Genomic DNA, 20,963 nt, shown 5'->3' on the forward strand with positions numbered 1-20,963 from the left:
CAGCCCGCCCAGGCTTGGGGTACAGCGGTCTCCTCATGTGCGTTACCAACTGAAGCCGAAATAAAGAAGGGAAAATAAGGCCGCTCCAGTGGGTAGGGAGCAGCCGCGCCGGACCGGGCATCTCCTGTCCCCGCCGGAGCTGCGGACGGGAGTGCGGCAGGCATCCCCGCGGGGCCGGCGGCGCCGGTGGTGCCCCCCCCACCCGCGGCGGTCCGTTCGGCGGGGGCGGCGGGGCGGGGAGCGCGGCGGCGGGGGGGCGGGCGCGGCGGCGGCGCTAGGGCCGCGCGTGGCGGGCCCGGAGGTGGGGTAGCGCCGCCGCCCCGCTCGCTAGCAGTCTTGGGGAGGTCGCTTCGAAGCGAAGAGGCGCTGCCGCGTCCGAAGTTTGGCCGCGTCACCGGAGACTTCCACGCCACAGCCCAGCCCCGCACACCGCTCTTTCTGCGCCTCTTACCGCGGTCGCCGGTGCCCCGCGCGGGGACGCCCCCGTCCTGAGCGGCGGTGGCGGGCGTGGACCCCCGGCGGGCAGCACCTGTGCGGCACCCGCGGCGATGATCTGCGCGCTCGTGCACCACCCGCCGCCCCGCCGAGCGCCAGAGAGCGGCAGCCCGCCCGCCCAGCCGCCCGCCCGCCCCGCCGCCGCCTCGCCCCGCCAAACTTCGACGCCGACAAGTGCCTAGGGACGGCGGCGGCCCCCGCCCGCGCCCCGCAGGCAACTTTTCCTCGCCCGGCCCGCGGCCCCTCATGCCGCCACCGAGGGAGCTCCAGCGCGTCCCAGCGCCGCGGCGGCTTCGCGCCGCCCCGCCGTGAGGCGAGGGCGAGCCCGCGCGGTGAGTACCGCCCGCCCGCCATCCCGCACCCCTTGGGAGGATGGGAGGACGGGGCTGGGGGGCGCGAAGGGTCTGTGCTGTGCCGGGGCGTGTGTGTGTGTGTGCGGCGCGTTTCCCCCCACCCCCGCGCTCCCCGGGCTGAGGCTCGGGTCGCGGACCGAGGGAGAACTGAGGGCGGATCGACGCGGGCCGCGCGCCCCCTGCCGCCGGAGCGGAGCGAGGCTGGGCCGGGGCGGTACCTTCGTGGTGCTGCGTCCTCCGCGGCGCTCGGGCAGGCCGGGCCGCGAGGGGCTTTGAAGGGGCGCGGCCGCGGCGCGCAGGCGGTGGGGAGGGGCCCGTCCCTCGCCCCCACTCTCGCTTCTCGACGTGGAAGATGCGGAGTCCCGTTTGACAGTGCGAGGGTGGAGGGGTCGACACCGCTGGCCGAGAGGACCGGCCGACAGGCCACCGGGACTCAAGCTGAAACGGTTCCCTCCCTTGCATCGGCGACTGCAGGCGGCTTTCCGAACCTCTCACACGCACACACACACAACCCCTAAAGAACCCCCCCCCATGGCGGTGAGCAGCGCAGATCAGCCAGACCTGATAAAACAGATGCTTTTGTACTCTCAAAGTTGGTGCATGTGCATTTTTGGCCTCTGCTGAATATACTTTTATTGTTCTGCAATCAACTTTTCGATATTCTGGATCTGATGTGCTAGGAGTCAGCCTTACTTCTGCGGAGATGTTAGCAAAGTCAGTGAGTGGAACAAACGGTGGAGATGCTTTTAAAGAGGGAATAAATCACTGTCTTGCCTAAGGACAATGCAGTTGAGGATGAGAAGCTGTGGCCTGAGCAGCCCATTGAAGGGAAGGATACCACAGTAGAACTTTCACCGACTTTTTTTTTTTTTTTTTTTCCCCACTATTATTTGGAAAAAAATAAAGGTTGATTTCTGCCATATTTTTTGAGCTTTAAAGGATGTTTACCAGAGAGTTTCCAGGAATTAGTGGCGATATTCTCATGGAGTCGTGGACTTTGCCATCAACCCTCAACCCCGTGACACTGCTATGAAGTGGCACCAACTTTCTAGCCACGTATGTAAAATCTGATAGTAGCACAGAACAAATTCAAGGTCCATTAGGCTTTCATTTGCATGCAGTTTTGAGGCTAAGAACTCCATCAGGCTTTAGAAAGTCATCAGCTCACACCAAGCCTTGAAAGTTTAGTAGCCCTGTCCTCCAGATTGCCCGAGAAGCATATATTACCTTAATGAGGTAAAAAAATAATGATTGAAAAAATCCGCAGCTGCCCCAAATACTAACTTAAATTCAGAGAGGAAAAACCTGCAGAACATATTGATGCTAGGTACAAAGACATTTAAGGCAGTAAGACAATTATAAAGATCCTTGAGGAAAAACTTAAAGTTGCTGTGTACAAAGGCTGTAAAATTTAAATAGCTGAAGTTCTTTTACTCCATATGCTTGCAGCTGATTATACTTGGCAGGTAAAGGCAGCAGTATGAGGTGTCACTCAGCAAATAATGATATAGGAAAACCATAGTAATTTAAGTATATTGCCCAATTCCAGTTTTTTTTGGTAGCAGAACACTATTTTATTTTCTTTAGCCAATCTGTATTGACATTTTAAATTCTTCCTGAGGCAAGGAAAAACTTTTCCTGCTAAATTAGCTGGATAAAAATAGAATCTAAACTTTGTTTGGAGCAGCACTTGAGTTCTAAGGCATCATCAAAGGCATTGCTTGAAATATACAAGTATTGACAGAAATTATGTATTGAATCATTAAATACAGCTTCCCATCTTGTTTGCATAGATGAATGGTTTTCATTTATAAAAGGAGTTGGGCTGTGGTGTTGGTTTTTTAAAAATACCGTTGTTTTATACGTACGAGATGTCCAAGTTGTCTGTGTGTAGCAAGGTATAAAACACTTGGTTTTCATTAAATGTTTTAAGTTGCAGGTATGATAACTAATTCTGCTTTCTAATACATATTAGTTCATACATTCTGAAATACCTATAAATAGTTAATAACTGTAGTGGACACAAAGTATCTTTTTACCTGGGCTTGATTCTGCTGAAGCTATTTGTTGCACAAACTTAAAATTTGTTTTCTTTGGAAAAAAAACCCTATTTTGCAGATGCCGAGGCTGGGAGGAGGCAGCCAGAGCTCCTTGCCTTGCTTAATGATACAGAATCCATTTCTCCTCAGGCTGCCGGGCATTACAACAGCGGGTTTGTCTCTCGTTCTTACTCGTGCGCAGTGGCAGTGTGCACTTTATCACATGCACTTTTTGTGTGAGCGGCGATTGCTTGTTATTTTAGTGCCTCCTTCGCGTACCTGCTGTTTGCCAGAGGGGGAGGCCAGGACGGAGCCCGCCCGTGCGGTTTGCCCGGGCAGGGAGGGAGCTCATGCAGCGCGTCCGGCCGGCGCGGTTTGTGCGGAGGGAGTTACTTGGGTAAGGGGGTGGATTTTCGTGGTGATGGAAAGAGGCAGAGGAGGAGTGTTTGCTTACAACAGCTGACAAGATACGAAGTTCTTCACCTGGCACAGAAGGGGGGTATCTGCTCAGGCTGCAGAATTAAAACGCTTTGTGAGTTGCGAGTTACCCATCTGGGAGGGGATGCTTGTTGTGCTCAGAGCTGCTTTTACTCAGAGCTGATTTTGGAGATCAGCTGCGTGCTTTTCTTTTCAAATGGCTGCAACATGGCTACTCTGGCATAAAGGCCCAACACTTTCCAGCGAAGCAATGCTCTGGTGAAGGCAGAGACAGCAGAAGTGGCCTTCAGCACTGTCACCTCCTGGGTGGCTCCCAGTGTTTTCCATATTGAAGAGGCTATTGCACATGGGAGCCCGCTCAAAGCCTGAAATGCCTCTCAGTTGCCCCACAAGATCTCCGGGAGCGGCTGCTCCAGAGGCTTTGCATACATAAGCTCATGGGCTTCCAGCAGTTCTCCTTCCCTCACCCTCAGGTATTAAGGGTGTTGCTCCTTCTTTGTCACCCATGTGGGCCCCCCCATACCCAGGATGTGCAACCAGTGGGGTGCAAGGGATTTGAGGCACCAGTCTTTAATTATTCTTGATTTAATTGTTTGGGAGTTTTTTTGTACACAGGAACTACTGGGGACAAAAAAACCCTACCACTTTGTGTTCCTCACAGCTAGAGGCTTAGCACTACGCAACTGGTATTCAGCTGTAAACTCCAGAAATGTTATTCTAAACATTTTTAATGGGATAATTCAAATAGCTATGTCCTTAGCAACAGAGCACTGAAATGCAGAATGCATGTCATGAGTGACTCTGCAGGAATAAATATAAGCAAGACAAATCATATAGCTCCATCAGAAGAACCCCAGCAGCGCTCAGCATATCATCCTTAATGTGCTTTGGTCAATATCTTTCTCTGTATCAATGGAAGCTCATTAAAAGAAGATATTGCAGACTAACTGAGCCATGTCATATTTGTGCTTGCCAAAGCTTGACATTTTTAATACATTAATAATATGTCTGTAATGTAATGGAAAACTATTAATCAGAACTGGTTATATGCCAGAAATTTAAGCTATAATTGGCTGCTTCTTGTCAGGAATGTCTGTTGTACACTGCTACAGCTGCCTAATGCTCAGATGTCTTGCACTCCTCTGCACTTTTTCCTTGTCAGTGCACTAAATTCGATCAATGTTAAAGTCTATAATTCTGTGTAAAGACCATCATTATGACTCTGGCTTACATTAATGAGAATTCATTATATAGGAAGTATTTTTTCACAGTGTTAAGGTAGTGGCTTGCTACACATTACTTTAGCCTTATCCAGCCCTGTTTATATAGTGGATTTGAGTCTCAGCAGTTAAAAAAAAGATCATGGGTGATGTGAAAATATTAAGGAAAACAAATCTATTTCCGCCTGAATATACAGACTTGTATAAGAACAATTAAATTTAGTGAATTAAAAATTAAATTTAAATTTCCTACACAGAAACATGATATTCACATAATTTATCCAGCTTTGACTAAGCCTTCCCCAATACACAGTATGTTTTGATCTGTCATAAATTTAAAATTATTTACCTCCTTTTTTAGCAGTTGTTTCCCTTTTGTATAATGACTGTTCTAAACTATAGGGTTTTTCCCCCTGCAAAAATAATAAAATGCATTGGAAAGAGGGAAAATGTATGAGCGTATTCTTTTGAATGACATGGAAAGTGTTCTCCAAATTATTGAATACAAGATAATAAGTAAACATTCTCACTGAAAACAAAAAAGAATGTCAGGTTGCTGAAAAAAAAACAGTGGTACCACAGAATGTGCTTCTTTAAAAGATTTAATTTGGTCTTAGATATTTCTACTTCTATGTTGAATTCAGAGTTAAAGCTTAAATATATTTGAACTAATTGAGAATTATTATTGCATGAAAATTCAGCTATTCTCTGCATGTTCTGATAAAATATATGAGAAATGTACGGTAACTTGATAAAAATGAATATAATGGAAAATTGCATTTACGTCCATACGGCAATTATTGTAAATTACTTTGCTATGGAAACACGAGTCAACCATCTGTTAGCATTTCATAGTGTCTGTAGTTTAGCTCAGTTTATGATGAAGCACTATTTAAATATAGGAAGGCCACTGGCAAATATTTTGTTGATAAGTTTTGAAAATGTGTTTTACCGAAGCGACATGGTAAGGAGCTCACCAGGTCAGATACCACTTCCCATGGTTTGGGGATATCGGAGGGTTCAGGACACTTGGCATAATTTAAAACTGGGAACAATCAAAGCAGGCTGCAGAAACTGGTGACTTACAGTTTTTTCTTAACATCTGTCTTTTGCTGCTGAAGGCCACCAGGTGCAGGCTGACAGAAATGAGTTGGAGTTCCTAGTCCTGGATTTCCTTGTCTCTCTTAAGAAACATACTCCGTCCATGCAGTTTTCCTTGCACGTAATTTGTATTTTTACCTGTGTTTTTTAGCAAATGTATATTTAAGTCATTGTAATAGTATCCTGAGATTTTACACCTGTAATATGATTGAGATGATACAAACCAAAGGAATTTCTTGTTGTTTTCTAAAGAGGAAAAGAGGTGCATCTGCTATGAAATAAACGTGTAGTACACAGGTACCCCTGCCTACAAACCTAGGAAAATGAGGCTGCCATAACAGAGGGGGAAAGCATCTTTATAGGAAACTACAAATTAACCACTGTCTTTATCAGTAGTTTATCATTAGTGTGATCAGTAAATAGCAGTTTATACGAAAAAAAAAGGATCAAAGTTTTTCCAATGCTAATGTTAAATTTCAAACTAAAAATAGTGGGCTTGCTGTATCTTTGTTTCTCTTAAAAAAAAATATCTAAGAAATGCATAAGGCTGTTGGTGCTCGCTGAGGTCCTCTGCCAAGGGACTGTCAGCACCTGGTAGCCCTGATAGCTGTGTCAATTTAATAAAAGAGCCTTCCTGCTGCTGCCTGCTTCCCTGCCTGTCTGCATGATCTGGGCAATGGCTGAGTTCAGTAGTTTGCTCTCTGGTTTTGCTAGGGTGAAAATGCAGTTTTGGAAGCAGAAACATGCAACTCACCTGGAATGTTATAAATCTGTCTTGTTAGAGAAAAGCTAAATCCTTCATGTCAAAACACTTTTCACTGTGAATGATTTTTGTAGTTTGTTCATTCTAGCACAGCACCCACGGTAAAGGTTATCCATATAATACCAGTTTGCTTTATATTGCATCAAACCTCCAAAATGTCAACATATCTTATATTTTGTAATGCATTGATTCTTGGACTATAACTCTTAACTCTTATTGTTTCTTAAAGGGTGATGGTGGCAGAAGAAAAGAATGATTGATGGGAAACAGACACCAGCCTGTAGACGCTCATCCTTTACCTTCGGATACTGATTTATCAGTGCGTCTGAGCATCCCCCGTGAGTCCTGAACATGGAGGATCACTCAGGGTTATCGACAGTGTAGCTTAACACCTGCAACTTCACAAATTATTATCTGCTATTGGACATCTTTTCCAAGAAACCCTGACAGATAAGCTATAAGACAAAGGACAAGTGCTACGTTGCTGTGAAAGGCTGTCATCAGGGTCTGGGTGGCTTCTACCAAAGTCTTCAACATAGTGAAACAAAAACTCTGTCCCAGTGCTTCACATTTAAGTCTGAATCTATTTTATAAAATATATACATGATTATGAATATGTGTATATATATATATTATCTATAGACTGCACATACATCACTCCCAAGCATCCTTTTGAAGTTAACATAAAAGGATTTAGAGATGTATTTGTCAAGATTCCTGTCACTTCATGCCCTCTGGGTTACTGTATCCTCCATGGTGCAGCACTACCCTTCCGTGTGGGGACACTATGATGTGTGCAAGACACAGATTTACACAGAAGAAGGCAAAGTATGGGATTACATGGCCTGCCAACCAGAAGCCAGAGACATGATCAAATATGTAAAAGTGACTCTGGATCCCCCAGACGTAACATGTGGAGATCCTCCTGAGACTTTCTGTGCAATGGTAAGGCAAGCTTTTAATTTTGCATAATTAATAGCTATATATTTGTAATATATGGCTTCAGAGTGGAAGCCCTGTAGAGCATATGTCCACACCTGGTCTGGATGGACTGTGCAGGTGGGGGCCAGCTCTACCAACTACTGACAGCTTTCTTCCATGACTGAAACTGTAGGCATTCAAGCCAACTAAAAGAGACCAAAGTCAAGCTCCTTAATTCAGATGCTGCTAAAATTGGAGATTAGTTTTGGAAATGTTGGTAAATAATTGTACAGGTATAAAACATCAGATGTACACTATGTGTATATATATATAAAATTTTTACAGCTGTGCTGCTCCGAAGTGTTCGATAGATCAAGCTGTTAGAGGTCATTCAAGTTAAAGAAAATCTTCAACTTGTAGGTAACTTATGTCTCATCACAAACACAGAGAATTCATTTTCTTTGCTGCTGAATATTTCTGCTAAATATTGAGTTTAAAATACAGAAATCCTTGTCTAGAAAATGTCAGTTTGAGATGCAAAACATATGTACTTATATCTATTTAAGAAAGCACTGGAAATATACATCACATTACCTACATAATTTAGATTAAAAAAAACAGTTCTGGTAAGTGAGGTTATCATAACTAAGAACATCCTGCAATATATTTATTTGCCTGTATAGAAGTCATCATTGCTGTGTGACAGCATCCCCACAGGAAGGAAATTTGCTTTTAAATGCCTTATGGTGTAATTTTCAGTCGCTACTGTTCTGTAAGGAGTTCAGGTCCAACCACACACATTTAGGGTATTATGTGCATGCGTGCAGCTGCTTTCTACTTCCATCAAGATGATAGCCACGTGATAAGTTGTGGTACTATGTGAATAGATTACATTCACTGTGAACCTTTGACTGCACCACTTGCTTTCTGCCCACTAATACATCTCTGCTGACATGTGTTTGACACTCTAAAGCTCCAAGCAGCTTCAAGCAGTCACTGTTTACAGAATCACTGAGTTTTTAGGTTGGAAGAGACCTCCAAGATCATCCAGTCCAACCTTTGACCAACACCATAATCTAACTACTAAACCTTGTCCTTAAGGACCAGGTCCAAATGCCTTTTAAATGCCTCTGGGGATGGTGACTCCACCACTGTCCTGGGCAGGCCATTCCAATGCCTGACAACCCTCTCAGTGAAAAAATGTTTCCTAACATCCAGCCTAAACCTTCCCTGGTGCAGCTTCCATCCATTCCCTCTGCTCCTATCTCAGTCACTAAGGAGCAGAGGCTGTTTCCTTCCTTGCTCAAACCTTCCTTGAGGTAGCTGAAGAGAGCCATAAGGTCTCCTCTCAGCCTCCTCTTCTCCAGACTAAACAACCCCAGCTCTCTCATCCACTCCTTACAGGACTTGTGCTCCAAGCCCTTCATGAGCTTTGTTGTCCTTCTCTGGACACTCTCCAGCACTTCTGTGTCCCTCCTATAGTGAGGTGCCCAGAACTGAACACAGTACTCAAGATGTGTCCTCACCAGAGCTGAGTACAGAGGGGTGATCACCTCCCTATTCCTGCTGGCCGCAGTGTTCCTAATACAAGCCAGGATGCCATTGGCCTTTTTGGCCACCTGCACACACTGCTGACTCACATTAAGTCCACTATCAACCGATACCCCCAGGTCCCTTTCCAACTTACAGCTTTCTAACCACACTTCCCCAAGTCTGTAGCTACACCACTACACAAGTCTGTGTAGGTTAAAAACAAATAAAAGCAATGTGTCCCACTTAATAGTCTTTTTCTCTAAATGTAGCTTCTCCCTCAGAAGAGGGATATCTGATATCTCTGATTTAGCCCTCAGTCAGTGACATGTAGCAATCCATCCTGTAGTGAATAAAAGAAGTTGCTCTTTTAATGTAAAAGAGGCAGCCCAGCACAGCTTACTCCTTTCTTTTAGTGCAGATAAACATTGCAGCAGTTCCTGTCTTAAGTAATTTTTAAAATTTCTTAAGGCCTTGGTTGGTGATCAGCCTACTCTCTTATTAGAATAATGATTTTTAACAAAAAAAAGAAACAAAACAGAAGACCTTTTGATTAAATCTAAATATTAAAAATAGTGCCAGAACTTCCACTGAAAATGTTTCACCTAGCAAGGTCCTTGATACTGTTACAGGAGGACAGCTTGCTTGGGAATGACCTGACATCACAGCTGTAGCTCACTTGCTGCGTAAGCCCTTGAGATGTAGGAGGTCACCAGAATCCTGACATGAAAAGCAAAGAAAGAATCAGGGAGAGGTGAAGAGAGCGTGCCCAAGGAAGGTGTCTGTTCAGTGGTGCAAGTGTAGAGTGACTGACTGCTACCTGATAAACTGATGTATTTGCTTTCAGTATAAATGCATATTGTACATATACACTGTATTCAGATATACACTGATAGTGGCTTGACTTGAAACATCAGGAAAATGTTCCCGAGGTGCTGCACAGCAGCAGAGCACTCTTATCCCTAAAAATGCTGCATGTCTTATCTGCACTATAGCTACAGGTTACACATTTCCTTCAAATTAGATTTTACAAGTTTGTAGGGCTGAGCCTTTGAAATCAATGAGGAGAGTTTTGTGCTTGTTTTTAGTTTTAGAAAATGAGTTACAAAGATAGTGCTGACATACTTGGAGAAGGTGGGCACTGGAAGAGAGTGCATTCCTGCTGGGCATGTTTTTGCACTAAAAAATGTGCAAATGAACATCTGAAATGAGATTACCAAAGGTTTCTCTTCATCCAGGTGAGGTGCCCAATGGACTTCTACAAATGCTTAGTTTTATTGTTGTGTGTACTGGATATTTGTGTGCTAAACCTGTGTGCCAGTCTCCTGTTACTGAAATGAGGTTCCCTCTGCCTTGGATGGGTACTTTCAGATATTTTAACAATAGGTGAAGGTGCAAAACAGTCAGTATGTGTCTGCTGGAAGAGAAGGTTGGAGCAGCCTCACATTTTATCTCCGTATCAGTGCTCTGATCAAGCTTGGTAATTCTTTGTTCACCTCAGGACCTACAGACTAAGGTACTGGCTGTTGATTCTGTGTCAGCTATCACTGTGCTACAGATGATATCCCTGAAACACAACCTGGCCAAGAGGATCACTCAAGACCTTATGGGAGATTGGGTAAAATCTAAGGCAATCTGTGAGGGACATGGTAATAATCTGCACTAAGACACAATGCAGTCATGCATTGCAATGCAGGCGAGCATAAAATACAGAGGAGTTGGGCGGGTAGTGGTAAAATTTTCCTCCTACTTATTTCTGAAAATTCCCCATGGAATTAAATGTTCTTACAAGTCCATTATGAATTTTTAGTTGGTGAGCTTGTTTAGTTGACAGACCCGAATAAGGAGGTTTTGCACATGCAGATTTGTTGCAAAAAGTAACACTCCTGTATTTGGTAGCTGAATTCACCACATGGCAGTTCCTGCGGGATAGTGTCTATAGGTATTATTGGGAATGTACAGCAGGAAAACTATGACATAATTGCTTTTATGCAATCTATCCTCAGAATAACATTATAGTTTCTGGTGACATTCAGTGTTGGCACTCATGAGATTATTGTGAAACCTCAAACCCCCGGAGTCTTATGATTACATGAAATTCTCAACTTTCATTTAAAGCATCATATGTATTTTCTTAGGCTTTCTGGTTGCAGAGCAAAGTTTGAAAATTAATGACACTGAATAGCTCAAAAAGCAAAAGGCCAAGTAAATAGTCCTCCAAATTATGATTTGCCTAAAATCTCATAATTTTTAAAGTTGCTCAGGATTTTTAAGGTTTGGGAAAGGGTTTCTCTTGAGCAGGGAGATTCACAAAAGAAACATATGAACAAATGACTTAAAGCAGTGAACCCTCACAGTTTCTGGCTGTGGAGTTGCTTGTGTCTCAAAGGAGGACATGACAGCATCCGTCCTCAACAGGTAACATGCCTCCTGCCTGGAGAATAACCAGCCCCCTGAGGAGAGGGTTGATCTGGCATCCCTGTACATTTTAGAGCAATCTCTGACTGCTTCAATTGGTGCATGTGTGCTGGCAGATGATGCATATCTGCTTTTTGTGGTCTTCTTTCAAGGAAATTCAGGCATCCTTTGCCAGTGACAGAGTTGGACTGGATAGTCATGGTGCTGTGGATCTGTAATTCATGAACTTGGAGCATTTGCCAGTGGCAAGTGTGTGTGGCACCACAGTTGGCCTAGGAGAAGAGAGATGGGGCAGAGAGAAGACAAAAAAAGCTACTTTGTGATTTCAGAACTGCAGGAATCCCTGGAGAGATACTCTGAGCAAACATTTAAGTGTCTGGGTGGGCTCCTTCTTGTGGCCTGCAGCATTTCAGTTTACAAAACAAATCTGCTTTGAATCCCCGGGAGTAACTTACAGCTGATGAAATTTACTTCCCTCTCTGTTAAAATTTCCCAAGTCTGACCACTTATAAAAAGACACAAATATGACTTACAACCATCACCATCTTTTGCCCTACAGGAACAGTGCATAGGTGGCTTCTATCTCATTTATTCCTAAAATGTTTGCTGGTTGTGGTATGAGCACTGGGAGCCCCCGTGGTGCTGCTCACAGCTCAAGGGTCCCCTTCACCCCACAGTCACACCTGCCCTTCACACCAGTTGGCCACTGTGCTGAAATCCAAACTTGAGCGTGGGGTTTGCAGTCAAACCTTTGCCAGGATTAGTGTGTAAATTCATCAGGAGCTTAACCAGGAGGCTCCTAGTGGCTATTGCTGTATTTTGCAAACTGCAGATGAATTTACATTACCAACCTGTGTTTGTGGCTGAAATGGCAAGATAGAAAAAATAATTTTCTGGTGATGTTTATGCATAGCTATCATAACACTATCCTACATCCCAATGGCTAAAAAAATGATGAAATTTATGGCATTTATTGTTACCTGCAACTAATTTTCTTCATAGATTAAACAGAAGCTTGAAAATAAGCCTTTAGATTCTTGTGCATTTGTACAATTTATAGAGTAGCAATGCTGATGACAGTAGAAATCTGAGCCCATGAGCACTACTGTGTATTTCTTAGCCAATCAAAACTAAATTAAGAAACAAAGATTATTAAAAAGTCCTCTGTGCATGTAATTCTGGCATAATATTATGAGGTGGACATTAATTTTTTTCCCTCTGAGACTTCCAGCATCATTAATATGTCATTCCTTTAATTACATGTAGGCTCATATTCCTTAAAAAAGGGAAACTACTCTGTAGTGTAGTTAGTGATACCATTATTATGCTTATTGAAGTAATTAAATTAACATATATTCTTGTGAATAATGTCTAAATCAAAATGTGAAAAAAAACCCATACTTTTTGAAAGCATATTGGCATGCATACATACTTGGGTAAGACATTTTAAAACAGCATTGAGTAATAGTTCTAAGCGATTCTAAGTGATTAAAAGAAAGCTTTTTTTCTTTTATGGGCTAAATATGGACACACGATCCTTCATTTTATTTCCACCTGTGCAATCTTATTAGGTGGCACGGAGAAGAATGGGAACGGGGAGTTAAGAGAATAGACTATTGTTACTGTCTTGTTTTATGTGGTTTTTCATAGTTCTGTACTTTAAAGGAGTGTGCAGCTCAAAGTTATTGCAGACTTTATCTACAATACCTACATACATCTATTTTGAACTCTTGAGCATTAATCAAAGTGTTGCATTGTTGGAAACCTCCTTATCCTTCAGGGAGGATTTTTATTTTGGTGTTTTCTCTTAAGTTACTACACATTTCCCTTTGTTTCTAGGACTGCAAGACCTACACAGTGAGTTAGCTCCAGCCTCCCTGCCCCTTCTCCTCTCCCTCTCCTAGGTCAGGACACCTCAGCCCACTGCCATGGTCATTGCCATAAAAGCACCACCTTGATGTTTACACTCCAGCTTCTGGCCAGAGCAGCTGGCAGGAGGAGAGGAATACCAGGAGCACAGGTTTGGACCCTTGGCTCCTGCTGCCCCCCTCCAGCTCCCTTCCCCTGGCTGGCATGAAGGTGACAGCCTAGCCGTGCCTTTGGTAGCAGCCTGCCCCCAAATGCTTCAGAGTTGCCTTGTTACTTGGAGCACTTTGTTTCATGTTAGAGAAATAAATGGATATAGTAAATGACAGCAGGAATAAAAAAAAATTGGTTTGGTAAAATCTGTTTTCTTCCAACTGGAAGCAATTTAAAAGTTAATAATTTCTCATAAATCAACACTGAGGATTGCCAGTAAAAGACATTTGCATTTTATTCATTATCACACATCAAGATTCCCCAGTAAATCATTAATGAAGCTCAATCCAGTTGCCTTTTTTTTTTTACTCCAATCCAGTTGCCTTTTTTTTTTTTACTCCTCGTTACACTTTTAATACTGGAATGTTTTCAATCTTTAAACAAAGCAAAAGCACAGCACAAAGAACTTGAGCTGTTAAGAATATTTGGGTGTAAACCAGGGCTCCTAAATGAAAACTTCTACTTTTTCTCAGTTGCAGTTTTAAGGCACATATCACTACTCTGTGTAAAAGTGCAACATTTTAACGGGATGTATGTTTTATAAATACACTTCATAGAAACTGCTTAACTACTACTTGTAACACTGCCTTTATTTCATTTGATACTTGCTTTCTAATTTTTTTACTCCTCCAAAGTATTAGACATTAGTAGCTAACACAATGAGCAATAAATGATTGTTGTTACAATACTTCATTTTAGAAAGCAAGACATTATAACATGACATAAAATTTCAGCAATAGAAATTATTTTAGGGCTTCTGTCACCTGGTGAGAGCTGTGCAGTGCACATTTTAGAACAAAACCCAGTTGTGAAGACATCCCTTTTACTGGCAGGTTATTGCTTGCCATGGCAAGAGCAGAATAATTTAGTTGTGGTTTAATTTCAGACTGATTTTTTAAACTGTTGGGGTGAAGTTTTTTTCTTAAAGCATTTTTCTTCTGTACGAAGAAAATTTCAAGCAGATAATTCCTGACAGGCCAGCGAGATGGCTGCTGTTGGCTGGGAGGTTTGGGTGGGTGGAGGTGCCATGGTTCACAGCATCCCTGTGCTGTTCTGTCCCCCTGCTGCATCCACACCCTCTAGCTGGAGACAATTTTGGCTTTGCTGATAAGGTTCTCACAGATACCTGAGCTGAAGTACACCCATGCGCCCTCAGCACCCCTAGTTCTCCAAAGCACCTTCCCCCAGGGACAAAGCAGGTATCTGGGGGCAGCTGCCTAAGTACTCTGCTGGAATTCTGGTGTTTGGGTGTGGAAAGACCAAGAACAATTTTATAAATAGCTTCCACTGTAAAATGGTACTCCAACATCCATAGGGGAATCTGAATGGCTTACTGTCTGTGTGACTGGACCAGAAATGTCCCCTCAGCAGCACCTTTAGTGCCATCTTCTGTAATAAAACAATACTACTTTATAAATAAAATCTTTACTAGCAATGTATTGTAACTTGTCTGATGAGGCAGAGGTGATCTTGAGTCTGTGGCTCACTGCAGGGAGACTGTCCTGACAGGATTTACTGGGATACAGAAGGACAATGCAGGGAAGCATTATCCTGGCTGGTGCTCCTTGTCAGGGGTAGGCAGCAGATCACCTCCCCACCCCGCTGGGCTTGCAGGCCTGTGGCAGCAGGCAATGTCAAACTGAGATATTTTTTCTGGGGACAAGGGAGCAAATCTGCCTTACAGCAGGGCAATCTTTGCTTTCTAACCTTCTGGTGTCACACAGCCAGCCTGGAGGAGCAGTGGTGCAGTATCATCCCCTCACCGCTGGCAGGCAGTTTGCTTTGGCACATTGCGGTCAGAGGCGCGATGCGTCACGGTCCCAAGTGAGTTGTGCAGCATTAGGCTTCCCAGGCTGCTGTCTCATTTGGAAGACAGCATACACAGAGTGTGATACTATATTTCCTCCTACTGTGATGGGCAAGTCTCAGAGTGCAGATGTTTACTTCTCAGAACTGAGCAGAGCTACTTTTATGCTGCTCAGGTTTGTCCAAATTATCTGGACAAACATATTTTTCTTTTTTCATTTAGTGTATATATGTTTCCAAACCCCAGAATTTCATGTTTCTTTCTTGAAATGCTTGTACTTAGTAACAGCTAAGAATCACTGGAAACCAACTGTCGAGTCCTGTGGCACATCCATCCACATATTAAAATTTCCATTTCTAAGCATGTAAGTTGAAACAAAGCCAAGTGAACTCAGCTGAGAGTCTTGCAAACCCTGTGTACATCAGGAGAACTGTTCTGGTTAGCAGGCTCCTCTGCAGTGCTTCAAGAAGGGAGAAGTCGATAAGTTGACTCCCATATAATGATTTTAATATTTAGACACTTATGTTACTTATAAAACAGACAGTCCCATTTTTGGCCCAAGTCAACCCATGCAGACATTGAAGCCCACAATATTCTGCCTGAGCATTCCAGAAAAATTAAATGTACAGCCTGAGATAGTAATCAGGTTCTCTCATTCATTCTGCTCTAAGATGTGGAGCAGAGGGGGGAAAATCCAGACAAGCATTAGCAGTCCCTGTGTACAAAGTATGGGAATTATCTATCTCCTTATACAAGTATGAAAACCTGTCATTTGTTTTTATCCACAAAGTTTAGAAAGGGCTAAATTTGTGGGAGCAACCTCTGCTTTTTGTTGTTTTATTTAAAACAATACTGATACTGTTTTGCCAGAGCTTCAGTTTTTGATACATAAAACCACACATATGTGTTTAAGAGTAGCCCAAATCAGGTAAGAGATCTATGAAACCAAGTATTTCTTAGACTTTGTAAAAAGCTTTTAAGTACTACCTGGACCTGAAAAGTCAAAAATAATCCCAGCTACTAATTAAGGTCATTTGCTGACTAGATGCACATCCTTGTGTACACTGGGATGTTGATCTCACTAACTTACCAATAAGAAGTAGTTCTGTACCTGATTTACTTGTAGAAACAATGGCTGTTGATACACATTTTAGATATGGAAGTTTGTGTTTTTACAGGTCACTTGCAGTGACAAAGTCTTGATCTACAAGTACAAGTGTAGCTTGGGACATGAAAATCCTTGGCACTGAGCTGGCCTGGAAATGCACATGAGCGATTTCATGTAGCTTTGATGTTTGCTGTATAATACTTTTGGTAGAAAGATTTTATTTCTTATCTTTGAGTTCTTTAGGCAGATTGTTTATATGGAATTTCGGAATAAAAGAGTAGAGGAAAGAAAGCGGTGCAAATGAACATTAATTATATTTATTACAAGGAAGAAATAGTAATATATCAGAGGTATTATATTAGGCTTCAGCCCAGAGAGAATTTGTATAGGTAAATAGTTGTAAAACATTTAAAAGAGGACACATTATGAGTAGAGAAGCATTTTGCTCTATGTACATACTGTGTCTTTCCAGTGGCCAGGTTCATTTTAGATTTTTATCTGTAAAACTGTCAGAAGCCATCATTTTAACTCAGTTTTTACCATCTATACCTGCTAATAAGGCACTTTTCTTTGGTGAAAACTAGAAGAGCTGCTTGTGGGTGACATTTACAAATTACTGAGGGGGAAAAAAGGAATAGCAAACAACTACACAAAAGCCCTCAGCTTTTAAAACAACAAAGCACATTTCTATAGAAAAAAGTACAGAATGTGATTTTCTGACTGCTAAAACAACTCTTTCTACATGTGCTATTTTCCCTGTCTATTTTTATCACAGCCTCCCAGACTCTGACATGCCTTTTGGCTTCCTTGACCATATGGATCTGCCAAGCAGTATGAATACTGTAGGGATAGCCTGCAGAAATTTTTGAGCAAGGTGTCTCAATTTGCAAGAGTTTGCTCAGACTTCCAGAAACATTAAGTAATAAGTTTAAGGGGTTCAAGCATTATAGCCTTCCTGACAAAAATTCTGGAGTAAACTATTGCCAGCAGTCCACTTTTTCCCAAAATAGAAGTGAGAGAAGTTTGTGGAAATAAAAGATTAAGAACATACAAGCTTTTTGTTATCTGAAGCAATTGCTTGTTGTTTTTTTTTTTAAATGTATCTTTGAACACCTTAAAGGCCACATCAAGGTGAATTACAATGTATGTTTCTTGCTGGAGAGTCACTGTTTGACTTTCCATAAAGAAGGACTTAAAATACAATCTTCCATTGAAATTACTGTGCCCTAAGTGAATAGATCTGCTGATTACCATGGATCATGCCCAAATACTGCTTCTTTAGCAGTAACTCTCATCAGGAAACTTTAAAGCTGTCTGAAGTAAAAGCAAAATTAACAGTATGGCTTTCTTTGCCTTTTTTTTTTTGTGTGTGTGTGTGTGTGTCAGAAGCAATTTCACTAAAGTTATTTATTTCTAGCCTTTTTTCATTTATAAAATCTTCTTTACTCATTATACTGGTGCTTGGTCTTGGACTTCTTCACCCCTACGAGCTTCGGTGCAAGACTGATTACCTCTAGTGGAAGGACAGAATTTGGATAATGGGACTTCTTTAATTTTGCTTAGCTACAGTTTCAGCTATTTGGGGGTGTGAAATAATGCACTGAAAGCATATTTTAGACCTAGCTGGAAAGTGCCAGCTAGAATATGTATCGGAATTTGCATATTAAAATGTACTGTTTCAGCTTTACACATGTTGTGGTTAATTTGTAAATAATTAAAAAGAATGGGAGATTATTATTTGGTAATCTTTCTATCATTCTCCATAATCACACCATCACTGGTTGCAGCACTCAACATTATCTAAGCATCATCATTTATGAACTTCAGGTTTTTCAGGTTTAAAAGCAAGTCTCCAGACAAGAGTTCAACAGTTCCCTTTCTTTTGTTGAAAGGGACAGGGCTTGCAAATAACGTTTTGTGAAAGTTTAAGCTGTAATAGAGAGTGTGCCCTTTTTAAATGTTAAACAATGGATAGATGCCTGAGGTCTGAAACTCACAGGAGTTTTGTTTGCTTTTTTAAGCCATACACAGGTTTGTTTCCCCTCCAAACATGTTGTTCCTACAAGTTCTCAGCTGGTGTAAGGTGGTATATGTGCATCAAGCAGCTGATGCAACCACTGCAGAGAAGGTAACTCCTGTGCACTGCCACTTGTCCATCCCTGCACCCCTCCCTAGGTCAGCCCCACTCTCCAACCTCACTGGAATGGAGGCTCTTGAAAATGGTAGTGAAAAGGAAGACCAAAAAAAAAATGGAGAGCTGTAACAAAGAACTCAAGAGCAAGCCTTCTTCCTGCCAGCATCCCTGTCTCATCATACCTTTAGGGCTCTGCTGCTTGAGAAGCCACCAGAGTTAATAGGTTTGTTCTAAATTACACTTCTGCTATCCTTTTTAGGGCAACAGCCTCTTTTAAAATGTTACAGACTGATATGGATCTCAATTGTGGACCTTAGATAGGTACAGGTGACATGTTTTTAAAATCCTTTTGAAGTCTTAGCGAGTCCAACAGTAGGATGGGATAAGCATTTGCTAAAACATGGATTGGTTTATGAGGACCTCCTCATCATGCTGCTTTTCCTAGGTACAGACTCCAAGAGAACAAATACATTGCAGAAGTGCACACAAAGCAAGCACTTTTTGCAGACAGCATTCTACTCTCTCGATCAATAATCATCTGCCTATGAATTTAGAGTAAATGTCATTCTGGTGATTGTGTCTTGTCAAGGGCCTCATACCAGTAAGCGATGAGTTCGAAATGGTAAAATTTTGCATAAGATGAGAAGCAAAAAAAAAAAAAATAAAAAAATCAGACAGTAGCAGGGCCCCACTGAATTTAACATTATCCTCAGAGGTTTTTTTCAGTTTCCTTCCTCAAGGTCATTGCGTCTATGCTAATGCAACTGGCAGTATCCTCCTGCCAGGCCAGTTTCTTCTGATACCCGAAAAGAAAATTTACAGAAGTTGAAGAGGAAAAAATGCTTTAAAAAATAATTAAGGATGAGTGGCAGCTGTGATGACCTATTTGAACACTTCTTTTCTCAATGACAACCCCTTACAAGAGGTTGTCTGAACTCCTGTCACATAAGCCAGTCACAGTTGGGTTTTTTTGGCTGTCATCCTAGCCCATGACCAAGGCTTTAGAAAGCAGCTATAAGGCCAATGCTGAGCAAGCCTTTGCTATCACCTCCTTCACTCTGGATTAGTAATTGGTTTGTTTATAATTGTGACCTATGTAAAACCTTGCAGAAAGAGCAGAACATGTTTACTTTAAGTCAGTCATAAGTGGGAAATACCTTTGGAATTCAAAAGTATCCCTCTTAACTAGGGATCACATCCACAGCATTTTGATGGGAAATGCATGTGAACATCAGCAGTGCAGCTGTAGCAACAGGTTGATAAACCTTGAGCTTGAGCTAGTAATGGCAATCTACAGGAATACTGGTCTTGGTGGCAGCCCCTGCCCTGCAATCCTCTCCATGCCCAGAGCCTCCATGCCAGGAGGTGTCTCAGCCACTAAGCAACCCACATGCAGATAGAGAAGCCTGTAGCAATGTTGCATCTCAGAAAATACGAGATGTATTTTGTGCAGATCTTGGAGGATTCTTGAATCATTTGTTTGCAGGAGAAATCAGCTTCTCTCCGTGTGAGAAATGCTTGTGAGATTCCAACAGTATCATCACACAGACTGGATTAGAAAATATTATCTGGCCCATAGACACATAAAACAGAGAAACAATTGGACCTACAATTCCATATCTGACAATGTCAGAATAACCCCTGTACTTTGTGGATCTCTCTGTGCCAGTTGGTTGGGTTCAGTTATTGTTTCACTAATTTCTAGTTTTCTGATCTAGTTTTAATGCTTTACGCAGAAAAGCAACACAAACACATCACACAAAGTATGGACAGGCACACTTTACAAGTAATCTATTAGCCTTAAGCTAATGAGAAATGAGAATCCATTTCTTCAGTATCTGCAACTTAATGGGTTATTCTGCAATCTGAATCTCACAGGTGTTGAGCAGGTCTGCAGCCATAGAAAACAGCTATTTTCTGATTTGGTTTGGGGTTTTTTTTAGTAGGAAGGTTTTATGTTTTCTCAGTTTGAGTCAGGTTCCAGCTATTTAATGATTTTCTTTTTGCTAATTGTATATATAAAGGTCACAGAACTATTTTGTTTAAATGTAATGTTAACCTGCAGTTGATTCATGAAGTGTTGCTCAATTCCTTTAGTTTGTGAAAATAACATACACCACTAATAATCCTGGAAATGATTTAACACCATATTCTATTGCAGTGAAAGAAGACAAGGACATGTAACAATCCATTTTTTTGCAGCGACATTTTTACCACTCTTTCAAATATGCTGTGCTTTAATTGTCTCCTTGCTTCAAATCTACTGCTTAGTTTGCTTTAACTTGTTTTTTCTCTCTAGTAATCGTTGCCCTTGCTATCAGAAACCTAAACTCTGTGCATATTCCTGGCATGGTAACAGAAACAGGAGTAGAGAACCTATCCGTGTCACTCTAATTTAAGAAAGTTAAAATGCTATATTGATTGCAAGTTACATTTTTATGGAGTTCACACTACATTCCTTATATACCTGCATCCCAGGCAATTCCTTCTTAATTCACTAGGATTGAGCTGACAGAAAATCCATCCCCAAAAATACTTCTTGTTTGCCTTGTTATGA

At 42.1% G+C, this 20,963-nt stretch overlaps 1 protein-coding gene across 5 annotated transcripts in view; it reads left to right on the forward strand.

Annotated features, from left to right (window-relative positions):
• The first annotated feature begins 739 nt into the window (after window positions 1–739).
• NTNG1 (netrin G1) overlaps window positions 740–20,963 on the forward strand; it is a 150,864-nt gene continuing 130,640 nt past the window's right edge. For 4 of the 5 annotated variants that reach the window (XM_071750971.1, XM_071750969.1, XM_071750967.1 and 1 more), the window contains exons 1-2: window positions 1,272–1,904; window positions 6,639–7,354. In XM_071750971.1, coding sequence (XP_071607072.1) covers window positions 7,109–7,354 — 246 coding nt within the window. In that variant the 5' untranslated portion in view covers window positions 1,272–1,904; window positions 6,639–7,108. Of the gene's footprint in view, window positions 828–1,271; window positions 1,905–6,638; window positions 7,355–20,963 lie in introns of those variants that run through there. The other variant, XM_071750968.1, reaches the window with a different exon arrangement.

The sequence above is a fragment of the Heliangelus exortis genome, chromosome 8 (assembly GCF_036169615.1).
Source record: "Heliangelus exortis chromosome 8, bHelExo1.hap1, whole genome shotgun sequence".
NCBI classification, from domain to species: domain Eukaryota; kingdom Metazoa; phylum Chordata; class Aves; order Apodiformes; family Trochilidae; genus Heliangelus; species Heliangelus exortis.